General features: G+C 43.7%; 1 protein-coding gene across 1 annotated transcript; it reads right to left on the bottom strand.

Moving 5' to 3' along the window:
- Positions 1–1357: 1357 nt before the first annotated feature.
- On the bottom strand, positions 1358–13249 carry LOC125533044 (senescence-induced receptor-like serine/threonine-protein kinase). Its single transcript, XM_048696844.1, has 11 exons — positions 13200–13249; positions 12639–12916; positions 12367–12505; positions 12148–12219; positions 11748–11828; positions 11515–11662; positions 7986–7997; positions 2273–2399; positions 2093–2161; positions 1768–1960; positions 1358–1682 (listed from the first exon to the last, which is right to left on the bottom strand). The coding sequence occupies exons 1-11, from the start codon at positions 13247–13249 to the stop codon at positions 1358–1360; spliced, it is 1494 nt and encodes a 497-aa protein (XP_048552801.1).
- Positions 13250–13522: the final 273 nt, after the last annotated feature.

Raw genomic sequence — 13522 nt, 5'->3', positions numbered from 1 at the left:
CTATGTGCATCTAGTTATGCATAAGCCAGGTTTGCAGTCAGTACAATTATGTCACCTTGACGAAAACAATTGAGTGAAATTACCATCGGGAAAAAATCTCATAGTTTCTCCATAAATTAACATTTACATGTTGGTAATTTGAATAATGTTTTCGTCACCAAGTGTGGGGTGATGTGCATTTAGGGCTCGAATATCTGCACACAAATCCCGTGGCTCAACCTTCATGCACCGGAACGTGAAGGTGTCTCACATATTCTACTGAATGATAACTTCGAGGCCAATGTCGTTGATTTTGGGTTGCTCAAGACTTTCAATCAAGACAGTGATACCCATGCATCCACAATCACGCTAGTTGGCACACACAGGCAACTTGCCCCCGAGTACATGCCACCATACCATCTTCTAGATTCTTTTTCTTATCATTCTGAGTGTATGAATAAATTCCATTTGACCAACCATATTGTGAAGGTATGACATATATCTTGTATTAGTTTGTTTGTAGGTACATAGCGGCCCTGAAACTGAGCAAGGAGAGTGACATGTATATCTTTAGCACTGTGCCATTGGAGGTGATAATGGGGCAGCCTTCCATCCTATGATGTCCGGAACCATCAATATTGTTTAATGGGAACGCCAGTGGCTTGGTAACATCAAATACATGGTGGACTTGCGCATGCGATGATAAAATGATATCAATAACATGTGGAAGGTCGATGATGTCGCGCTTAAAATGAACCATGCAAACTTTCGCCTGTTCAGCTCAAGATGATCAATGTAGTGTAGCCGCAAGACTGTCGTCATCTAGAGGAGCAACAATGCAATTAAGCCTGTGCCGTGGCGCATAGTTTTGCAAGGGTATGTCGTGTGATGAAAATGCCATTGTTCACCATATAGTATAATCACATGGAACAACTTCTTTTGAAGATTTACAACTATCTTCTTTGACATTGAAATGACATATACACAAATATATGCATTTTATATAGAAAACAACTCCAATTTTCTATTAATTGCTAAAGAAGTCGCCGGGAAGGATTCTGACTAATGTTTTGACTAACGGCACAACCAATAACTAGAACATGTCTAATGGAAAAAAAAGTTTTAAAAACAGCTTTTGCAAACTTTCTGTGTTAAAATGAAGATCTGGTCCGTCTCAATGGCGAAAAATATCTAGTACGATTGAATAATACATGGAGGGTTTATCATGCAGCAGAAGTGAATGACCATTGACCATGGTTGGCTCCCTCCAAAAATAAATTAATGTTGATCATCTCAAATAAATTGGTGCCATGGGTTACATTAGGTGACCACGGTCACCATTGCAATTGGCTGTCATGTAGAAGCTACCCTTAGGGTTTTATCTGGTGTGGTCTTCACCCTCTAGATCGAGGCAATATTGTAACTGGGCCGCCACATTAGTCATTGTTGGACGCTGCGCTGGAGCATGGTCAGTGCACTTGAGTGCGAGATCCAGGGCCTTCCACACACCATTGATGTTGTAGTCACATTGCATGCGTGTGTCGACCACTTCCTCAATGTTGCCTCCTTTGAGGTGTAGTCGTGTCCAGTGGATGACCTCATCAGATTGTTGGATGGCTGGACGCCCTGTGATCACCTCTAGTAGTACGATGCCGAAGCTATACACATCACTTTTTTCATTCAGTTGTAGGGCTATTGCGTACCTGCATGCATGAGATGCATTTGCATTAAAGATGACATGTACTTGTAGGCCACTAAAAGATGGTAATAAGCTAGGTTTTTATTTACTCAGGTGCAAGGTAGCCTCTTGTGCCAATAACCCGCGCCGTGGATACGTGGGTATCATCGTCGTGATTGAAGGCCTTCATCAAGCCAAAGTCAGCAACTTTGGCCTCAAGATTTGCATTCTGTAGGATGTTTGATGTCTTCACATCACGATGCACGAAGGGTGGGCTGCACGCCTTGTGTATATAGTCGAGCCCTGCATGCACACCATATTATCGATAGTGACATAACAAATCACACATTAACATATGTAAGGTTCTAACGAAACATAGATATTAGTAGCAGTATGAATAATGACCCAGATCCCAAATTAGAAGAAAATATATACCTTCTGCAGATTCTAGTGCAATACGGAGCCTCTGCCTCCAGGCTAAGGGTACAACATTGCTGTCTTTCCCTGCAAAAGTGCGGCTAACTTTAGTATTGTGTAACTTGACATAGAGATTCCTAATGCTCTTTTTTTTTTGGAAATTGTCCTAATGCTCTTCCCAAAGATGGACTAGCACACCTCTGAGTTTATCTTCGAGGTTTCCTTCAGACATATGCTCGTAGACAAGTGCCAAATACTTTCCATCTTTGCAGTAACCAATTAAGGAGATAAGATTCTTGTGATGAATCTTCGTCAATGTCTGAGCCTAAGCAAGGAGAAGAAATATGTGTCATAGTTTTTAAAAAAATCTGCATATGTACTATGCTCTAATTATACTTGACCAACATTAATTACTTCTGTCGAGAACTCTTTAAATCCTTGACTGGAAGACTGAGACAACAACTTGACTGCAACGTGAGTACCATCATGCAAGAAGCCGTCATAAACAGTGCCGAACCCACCTTGGTCGAGCACTACTTTGAAGTTGTCTGTTATGACCTTCAGCTCCCTACACGTGAACTGGTGGTTTCCAAGTTCGTGTTGTCCATGTCACTACTAGGAAAAGGGCTATAGATGGAAATGACACTAATAGCGCACTAGACATGTGGTGCGCCCTTACTATATACTAATGTCGCATCATCTGTTGGTGCACCAGGCACACGATGCGTCACTAGTAACAAAATTTCATTTTTTCAAACATACTAATGGCGCATCCGGGCAGAGTGCGCCATTAGTAGTTACTGTATTTTTTTTTTACAAAACTACTAATGGCGCACCGTTGCATAGTGCGCCATTAGTATAAAAATTATTATTTTTACTTTTTTTACAAAACTACTAATGGCGCATGTCTGTGTGGTGCGCTATTAGTATGTTGGGTTACTAATGGCGCATGTCTGTGTGGTGCGCTATTAATATGTTGGGTTACTAATGGTGCATGTCTCTGTGGTGCGCCATTAGTAACCTGGGACCAGCTAGATATTTTTGGACAGCCACACCTACACACTCACTTTCCCCACTTCATTCCCCCCACCTCCTTCTCTAAGCTTGTCGGCTGCCTCCTCCTCCTCACCTCATTTGCACCATAGATTCATCAAAATTAAGTGTTGAAATTACCTTTTTTTGATAGGTAAGTAAGGGGAAAGCTATCTTCATGTTGTAGATCTACTTTTTTTCTCCCTAGCTCGCTTCAACAACATGCACATGCACTTTTTGTGGCCTAGCTTGATCTATGTATGTTTGTGGTGTTGCATATGTTTGTGGTGTTGCATATATGTTTGTGTTTGCAGGTACCGGTATTTGAAATGTGATAGTTGCCAATATTTTGCCGGAATGTTGATTCATTTCCGTTTTGGCGAGAATTTTGGCACTATGCATTCTTTTTGGTCCTATTTTTAGGAAAAGTCATGCCAAATTTTTCCTTGGTTCTAAAATATCGTTTTGCTCTACCCCGCAGGCGAGCACGGTCCGCATGATGACCGAAGGCATCGTGAATAGGTTTTTGAGCTCCGCGAAGGCCGAGATGCTTCAAAAGAACGAGACGGAGATAAGATGTCCGTGTCGAAGATGCAAGCTGAAGAGCCTTATTGCGGACCCGGATTCCGGACAGGTGCGGGACCACCTGCTCTTGCGTAGTTTCATGGATGGCTATCGGTGGCAAGGTGATGAAGATGACTATGAAGTCGTCCATGGGGGCCGGTCAAGAAATGAGGAAGGGCAGCAAGACAACCACCGCGGCTCGGGCGGGCGAGAAGACGAAGAATCTCCAGGACATGATCACGACGGTGATGCTGTACACAGTCATCATGTAGAAGATGCCGGGCATGATGATGAGGAAGATGCCGGAGCAGACGAAGGGCATGATCATGAAGATCTAGATGCCGGAGGAGCAGACGACGATGGACCATCGATGGGCTGGGTGCAGGACCCTCATATTCAAGAGCTGCTTCTCAAGCAGACGGATAAAGCAAGAGCTGCCGCCCGAGAGAAAGCCAAGCTGGATCAACTGGAGATAGACGCGGTTACTCCATTGTATGAAGGATGCAGACCCGAGGATACCTGCCTGAAAGTAACGCTCATGGCTTTGGAGATGAAGGTAAAACACAAAATGACCGACGCATGCTTCGACGAGAACATGTCATTCTGGCACGAACGTCTTCCCAAGGGGAACAAGTGCCCGACCAGTTTCAAGGAGGCGAAGAAAGTCGTGTGTCCTCTGGATTTACCGCACGTGAAATACCATGTGTGCATGAACAATTGCATCATTTATCGGGGCGAGCACGTGGAGTCTACCATATGTCCGGTGTGCGGCGTCACTCGATACAAGAAGAGGAAGAAAGCTCCTCGAAAAGTGGTGTGGTACTTTCCGATCACTCCTCGTCTACAGCGGTATTTCGCGGACCCTAAGGTAGCAAAGCTCCTGCGTTGGCACACGGATAGGGAGGAGAAGAAGCGAGAAGATGACGCAAATGATCCGAAGATAAACAAAAAAGACAAGATGCTGAGTCACCCTAAGGATGGGAGCCAGTGGCAAGCGTTGAACTTCGAACACCCAGAATTTGGGAAGGATCCAAGGAACATCGTGTTGGGCGCGAGCACCGATGGAGTCAATCCGTTTGGCAGCCAGAGAAGCACACATAGCACCTGGCCTGTGTTTGTGTGGATGTACAACCTTCCCCCTGGTTGTGCATGAAGAGGAAGTACATTCACATGAGTATGCTAATTGAAGGGCCGAAACAACCAGAGAACGACATCAATCTGTATCTGGGGCTGCTGAAAGACGAGCTAGACACGCTGTGGAAAACGCCAGCCAATACGTGGGACGCCGCAGAGAAAGAATATTTCCCTATGAGAGCCGCACTGCTCACGACGGTGCACGACTATCTCGGTTACGGATATCTCGCGGGGCAGGTGGTCCACGGATTTTCTGGATGCGTCAGGTGCATGGATGACACAACGTATCGCCAGCTAGATAGAGATCCCGGGTCTTCGAAAACCGTGTTCATGGGACATCGAAGGTGGCTTCGCGACGATGACCCGTGGAGGAAACGCAAGGATCTGTTCGATGGTGAAACCGAACTCCAAAGACGCCCGCGTATGAGGAGCGGCGAGGAAATAGACGGGCTGTTGAAAAATTGGAAAGATTGTCCACTACCGGGAAAGAAGCAAAAGGCGCCAGAGCTGGGAAAGAAGCGAAAGGCGTCAGAGCCGCTGCTGAAGGTATGGAAAACGAGGTCTATTTTCTGGGACTTGCCGTACTGGAAGATCCACCGTGTGCCTCACAGCCTTGATCCATGCATATCACGAAGAACGTGTGCGAGAGTCTGCTTAGTACCCTGCTCAACATGCCAGAGAGGACCAAAGATGGGCCGAAAGCAAGGGCAGACTTGAAATCAATGGGCATCAGGCAGGAGCTTCACGCTAATGATGATGATGATGATGATGATGATGATGATGATAAGGCGAAGCAGGACACAGAAAGTCGTCGCAAAGGCAAAAAGGCCAAGAAGACCGGAAATGACTACCCTCCCGCGTGCTTCACTCTAAGTCAGGAGGAGATCGAGCAGTTTTTCACCTGCCTCGTAGGAGTAAAACTTCCTTACGGTTACGCGGGGAAGATAAGCAGATACCTAGACCCAGCGAAGCAGAAGTTCAGCGGGATGAAGTCTCACCACTGTCACGTGCTGATGACACAGATACTTCCAGTTGCAATCCGTGGGATCATGGACGCGCACGTCCGTGAAACGCTATTTGGCCTATGCAACTTTTTCGACGTCATCTCTCGGAAGTCGGTTGGCGTGAGGCAACTCAGAAGGCTACAGGAAGAGATCGTGGTGATACTATGCGAGCTTGAGATGTACTTCCCGCCCGCATTCTTCGACGTTATGGTGCATCTGCTGCTCCATATCGTGGAGGATATCATCCAACTCGGGCCGACGTTCCTGCACAACATGATGCCGTTCGAAAGGATGAATGGTGTCATCAAAGGATACGTTCGCAACATGTCACGTCCAGAGGGAAGTATAGCCAGGGGCTTTCTGACCGAAGAGTGCATCTCCTACTACACGAATTATCTAGGCATCGAGAACCCCGTTGGTCTGCCCGTCAACAGGCACCTCGGTAGGCTCGCTGGATGGGGTCACCGTGAGGGTCGCCGCGAAATGCATGTCGACTTCGAGGGTCGACTCGCTGACTTTGAAAGAGCAAACCTAGTCGTGCTACAACACATAGACGTAGTCGATCCTTGGGTGGTAGAGCACAAAACCTTTATTGAGAAGACGTACAATGACCGAGGCCAACAGAGGACGGACGGAGATATAATCAAATAGCACAACTCATGTTTCATGCGTTGGTTCAAGCAGAAACTTCTGTCGTACCCTTTACATGAGGATTCTTTCGCGGAAGGACAACTCATATTCGCCTTGTCACAGGGCGCCGAGCACAACCTGATGACCTATGAGGCGTACGATATCAACGGCTACACATTCTACACCGAGGACAAGGACATGAAGAGCGATGGTTATCAGAACTCCGGGGTAACGATGGAATCCTACACCGGTAACGACAAGGACAGATACTACGGAAGGATCGAGGAGATCTGGGAGCTGAGCTACGCTGGAGAGAAGGTCCCGATATTCCGTGTCAGATGGGCCAAGAGCGTCCTAAAAGAAGACCGGTATTTCACCACCATGGTTATACTCGAAGCCAAATCCAAGACCGCGGGCGCAAACGTCACCACAAAAAATGAGCCATGGGTACTGGCTTCCCAAGTGGACCAATGCTTCTTCATTACCGACCCGTCAAAGCCCAGTCGTGTTGTCGTGAGGAGAGGCAAAAGGAAGATCATCGGAATGTATGGAGTAGCCAATGAGCAAGACTTCGACAAGTACGGCGACCCGAAGATCGAACATGACGACGACGATGAAGTAGCAGCATACACCACAAGAAAAAGCAGGACCACCCTACCTAAAGGACGTCCGTTCCATAGAAGAACTCCATTTGCGAAAAAGAAGGGCAAGAAAATTATGAACAGATAGCTAGCTAAGATCGACTGTATTTAAATTGTAGTCTTCATTTCTCGGTTGTATTTCATGGGCACTTTTTGATATCATGAATATTTTTAAATTTCATGGGCACTTTTTGAATTCATGAATATTTTTTCAAATTTGATAATATTTTTTAATATTCAATATGATAAAATATTGAATATTCATGAGGATACTCGATCTCGATCCCCCTCCATCTCGATCTCGATCCCACCCGCGCCTCCTCTCCCCTCTTCATTTTTTAAAAAATAATAATAAAAAAGTGTAGACTACAATTGTTGTTAAACAACAATTATTACTGTTTTTATAAAAAATATTACTGTTTCATATTCATATTCATTTTCTAAAAAATTATTACATGCAACAAAAAAAATTACTTATGGCGCACCTCTGGTTGGTGCGCCATTGCTATATATATAAAAAAGATTACTAATGGCGCACCTCTGCCTGGTGCGCCATTGCTATGTAAAAAAAGATTACTAATGGCGCACCTCTGCCTGGTGCGCCATTGCTATGTAAAAAAATATATTACTAATGGCGCACCGACCGCAGGTGCGCCATTAGTAAGATTCCCCCTAGCTAATTCCCTCCCTCTCGCCAGATCCCCTTCGTCCCTCTCCCTCGCCTCCTAGCTAATTCCCCTCACTGCCCCGACCCACGCCGCCGCCGCCCCCGCGCCTCCGTCTCCGTCGCCGCCCCCGCGCCTCCTCATCGTGGTCAGGTAACCCTCCTCCCTCTGCCTCTCTTCCTCCTCTCTTCTCCTCTCTTCCTCCTCCCTCTGCCTCTCTTCTCCTCGCTTCCTCCTCTGCTTCTCTTCTCCTCTCTTCCTCCTCTCCTCTCAGGTAACCCGAACTTAATTTTGTGATGGTGCATTAGGAGGATCAGGAGGCAAGTTGCAGTGCTGCAAGTGGCAAGAAGAAGAGCAGCAAGCATTAGATGCTTGCACTCCTGCTCTTATTTGCTTATGAAGCAAAGTTTTTTTCCTAGCTGGAATAACACAGTTAAAAAGAAGTGTCTGAACAAGCTGTTGCTTTTTGCTGTGAATGTGCAGGTGTTCCTGGGCTGAGGGAGAGGATAGAGGCACGAGGAGGAGAAGAGCACCTGGACCAGAGGTGAGAATGAATGAGCTGGTGTTTAAACCATGGCTAACTTAATTTGTGTTTGGGGTTGGAGCTAGGAAAGAGAGACAGAGGGATAGGAGGGGGGAGGGGAAAGAGAAATGTTTATTTTAGGGTTTAATTAGACTCAAGATTCTGGTGTTTAACCCTGCTGTGTTGCTTCTAGAAATAATATAAAAGCTGTGAAAAAGAAATCTGTGGAGTTGGCACTTTACATAAGGTTGTAGATCATTGTAGTGTCCTAATGTCTAAGACTGTTGCATTGGAGGTTCATCTTGCAAACATATCAGAACTTGCAAACATTTTATTACTTGTTGCATTGGAGGTTCATCTTGTCTTGAGGCAAACAAATCAGCATTGGAGGCTCATCTTTATTACATATCAGAACTTGCAAACAAATCTGTGAAAGACTTGTAAAGTTGCTGGGTTTTGTCTCCGACCATTGTGTCGTGATGAATTTGCAGGTACCTCGAGAGACCCTTGAGTTTGCCGGAATGTCGATTAACTTCCGTTCCGGCAAATTCGGGTACTCCATATGTCCTATTTTCAGCAAAGGTCATGCTGAAATTTTCCGTGAATTTTAGCATGACTTTGCTAAAAATAGGACATATGGGGTACTTGCGACTAATGCATGAGCCGGGGTATCTTAGTACTTAGTTAAGTAGGATCAACTGCCCCGCCATTCTTGCTGCATTAAACCATAGGTGGCAATAGAGCCAAGTGATTAGGCCCTAAACCCTAGATGATAAACCCAACATAGGTGGCAATAGAGCCAAGTGATTAGTGCCAAGTGATTAGGCCCAACCTAGGGTGCCTCGGCATCGATAAACCCTAAATGATGAAAACTTAACTTGGCTTCTATAGGGTGCCTCGGTGTCGATGAGAACCTAAATGATGTACGCTTAGGCTTTTAGGGTGCCTCGGCGTCGACAAAACCTAAATGATGAAAGCTTAGGCTTTTAGGGTGCCTCGACGTCGACAAACCCTAAATGATAAAACCTTGGCTTTTAGGGTGCCTCGGTGTCGATAAGAACCTAAATGATGAAAGCTTAGGCTTTTAGGGTGCCTCGATGTCGACAAACCCTAAATGATAAAAGCTTAGCTTTTAGGATGCCTCGGTGTCGACAAACCCTAAATGATGTAGTTTTGAATTACGAACGTAGAATATGTCGTCATCATCATCGGACGACGAAAGTCTCCCGGCGGAGTGCGACTGGTGCCACGACGATCGAGGTCTGTGCGACATGCCTCACCTTGACGATGATCGGCGCTTCAGCATTAAGCTCGAGGAGACCTTCGAAGTTGAAACGGTACACAACGACGACAAGTGTTATTTTCATAATTAAGCATGACTTCAACTATTTCAACGTGTAATTTTCATCTTTTACAATTCGAGTATAGCTTATCCCATGCCATGCAAGACGCTATGTCTTGGAGAGGATGGATTTTGAAGACCATGAAATTTCTGAAACAAAGAAAATTCACCTAAGGACTCATCACGATGTGGACTTTGAAGTAAATCTATATAATTCTGAGAGCGTAACCCATTTTGGTTGCAAAAATTGGGAAGCATTTTGCAAGATGTATGGTTTTGATGAGGGTATGCTTATCACCATGGATCTTGGTAATCCTGACATCAACCAAGACAATATGGACATTTGGGTCCTTGTTGATACGCCTCCAGTTCTACCGCTATGTGAGTTTCTCAAACATAGTTATTAGCTAATTTATATTGTTTATTTCAAAATAGTTGACAGCTTATTTCCATTGACAGCTTATTTTTATTATTCAAAGAATGTGCGGGAGATGGTAGACACAACCCACTACACCGATGGCTCCGAATTAACAACTTACAAGAAGAAAAATCATCTGGTCGGATTTTGTACTAACATTGAGAATTACATTATCCACAATCAAACTCCTCAACATTATGGTAAATACGTGCCACTAGTGCATGTGTTCAACTACGGTAACTACTATGGAGATACCATGGTAAGATTTTTACTATTATGACATCCGTGCATCTTTTGCATACTTCTAAAACTAGTACATCATTGCTAACTATGAAGTTATTACTATGTTTTTCAACAGATAATCCCAGAGAATTGTGTGCGTCATATGATGTATCAGAAAGGTAGTGTTAATGTTTTGAACATACAGCCAGGTCGTCCTACGAATCTCAACTGTCCATACGAGATTTCTAAAAGAAGTGGAGACATGAAAATCAAAGGATGGAAAAAATGTATGTACAGTCGTAAGGAGTTTCTTGGAAGCAAAAGGAAGCGAAGCGCAAGAATTGGAGACAGGATGTTCTCCATTCTCCATAATGGAGAGTCAGGGTCTATATTGTTTTATGCTATTTTAGCTTAAATAGGGTATTTAGGTCCTGCCTAATACTGATGATCATGTGCTAAGAACAATTAAGTAGGGTTGGTTCGATGACTATCAAGATGATGATCGTATGACTTGTTATGAATAACGAGTAGAAGTTGTATGATGATGATTAGTAGGACTTGTTAGGATTAGTATTACTTCCGACAAACTTGATACTCGCGGTCTCGAGACTTGTAATGTTTTATCTTTGTTCGGTCTTTTGAATTCGGAGACTAATATGATGAATTGTATTCGGAGACTAATCTTCTATTGTATTCGATGAATCTGCTGTTGCTGTGTGCTACTGTCTATATTCTGTCAAATAATATATTTTGTAACCTGTGCAAAAATCAGAAAAGTAAAAAAAAACCTAATATTCATACTAGTGACGCATCACTAAAGAGTGCGCCATTAGTATGCCAAGTATACTAATGACGCATCCATCCGCAGTGCGCCATTAGTGTGCCAAAGCACATGGTTAAATATGGTCCTGGGAGGCATACTAATGAAGCATGGTGTTATATACTAATGGCGCACTGGGTGGTGCGTCATTAGTATAACAGATACTAATTGCGCACCAGTGGTGCGCCATTAGTAAAAAATACTAATGGCATGATACTAATGGCGCACCAGTGATGCGCCATTAGTAGACAAAACTGGTGTGTCATTAGTAGGCCTTTTCCTAATAGTGTGTCCATGGCTTCCCCTCGCCAATCCTTCAAATTTCAAGAATGAGAATAGCCTTACCTTGCACTCTTTTGAGCAAAACCATTCCTTGTACATGTGTGGATATTATATGTATATCGATGCAGTGTTTATGCGGTGTATTACCTTTCCTTTTTCTCACTATGAAGATCACTAGTACTACAAGTGCTCCTATCAGCAGAACGACAAATACGGGAACAACAATATAGGCGGCAAGCATAGAGTTGGTCTTCTTTTTTGTAAGCTGGCAAGAACTGTTGTTGCTACAAAGGTTTGGATTGTTGCCATATCTGCCAATAAGAAGAAAAATTAGATATCAGTTTTGAATTTTGACCAGGCCGTGGATATATATATATATATATACGATGTACTGACCTAATAACTAGGGGACCACCTTGAGTTCTCTTGAGAAGCCCGGGAGGAATTGATCCACTAAGCTGGTTGGCAGTCAAATCTCTAGGGGGACCAAATAAGGTTCACGTCAGTCAAACAATAGGGTACATAGTTATTACTCCCTCCGTCCCATAATATAAGAGTGTTTTTGACACAAAACGCTCTTATATTATGAGATGGAGGGAGTAGTCCTCAAAGATATCATAATGCAGAGCTGCTTACAGCACCACGAGAGTGGGTAGTCGTGAAAGGACATTAGGAATTGATCCTGTTAATTTATTGTTTGATAAATCCCTGAAATAAGTGATAAAGCATACGAAATATGTGAACCATTTACCTAACAAAATTCACAGGGAAAAACATATTTAAAATGTCTACTTACAAATACTGGAGATCTTTGATATCAGCGAAATAAGGTGATATATCGCCGCTCAAACCGCCAGATGACATATTTCTTGCAGAACACAAATTTTTTCAGTTGAAACAGCATTGTTCTCATTTTTTTTAGAATAATTTCTTGTGCACAACGACAAATTAAATTCTTCAAATCATAGCTGTAATTTTTTTTCTTCCAAAAAGGCAAAATCAAATTTGAACTTACATGCTTGTAATTCGTGGACGCCCAGAGATAGCATAGCTGCAGGTCAACCCGTCCCATGCAAAATTCTTGGGGGCGCATGGGTCACCCATCCAATTCTTCTTCACATGGTACTTAGCCTTAATGGCGTTGATGGCAGAAACTTTTCCCCCGCAGTAACACAATAGACAAGAAAGCACAACTATCAGATCATGTAAGCTCTGTTTTATGAAAAGCTTACTAAAATAAGAACCAAAAATGGTCTGATGTACGAAAATAAGCTTCCATATATTTACCATCCTGACTGTCTGTTCCAACGTTGGCTGTGGAGATGACGGAGAAATATTCGAAGGCGTTGATGATCGGTGGCAGTGTCGAGTTGGCAGTGGCGATCATGGTGTAGTTGTATTGGTTGTAGCCATGATGGGGTTCCCTGTTAGATATGGCGTCCGCGACGAGGTACTCAAGCGTGTACGGGAGCTTATTCTTCTTGCCGTTGGCAATGACGTTGAACTCACGCACATCATTACTAGCCAGGATCTGCAGCTCCGCGACGTACAAGATACCAATGCACCTACGATTAGTTAAAGGGTTAAGCTAATTAAGTACACACCTATATTAGTAGTACTATAGATGATAACCCGCATGTTGCAGCATATATTTATAGGAAGTAAAAGTTGAAAGCAATATAAAGTAAACGATTGTGTGACAGGCATTCAGTCCTTCCTTGTAGATGTTAAGAAACTTCGATATGCAAAGTTACAATGTTCTTTAGCCCAGATGTTATAGTACCACGCTATTTGTTATGTTTACTTACTTAAATTTAACAATATTAATCGAATTAATATGCCAAGTACCTTACCGGGTTTCTGGAGATGAAGCGACTTGGGTTGACCTCATACTCCATCACCCAAATTAAAATATCTAGAGAAATCTAAGACAAATAATTTGGGACGGAGGTTGTACAAAGTTATGTATCAAGAAATGACACTGTTTTAAAGTCAAGAGATTCGTTGCAAGATCACGAGTCATATTACAAGTCTCATGGTACAGTAGTAGAAAAATGGTCAAACGTGAAGCACATTAGTGCCGGTTTGAATTTGAGCCGGCACTAATGTGTACATTAGTGCCGGTTCCAACGGCTAGCCGGGCCGCTCTCATTAGTACCGGTTCGTGGCGA

The sequence above is a fragment of the Triticum urartu genome, chromosome 1, assembly GCF_003073215.2.
Source record: "Triticum urartu cultivar G1812 chromosome 1, Tu2.1, whole genome shotgun sequence".
NCBI classification, from domain to species: Eukaryota; Viridiplantae; Streptophyta; class Magnoliopsida; order Poales; family Poaceae; genus Triticum; species Triticum urartu.
This window is presented reverse-complemented; position numbering and strand designations above follow the sequence as displayed.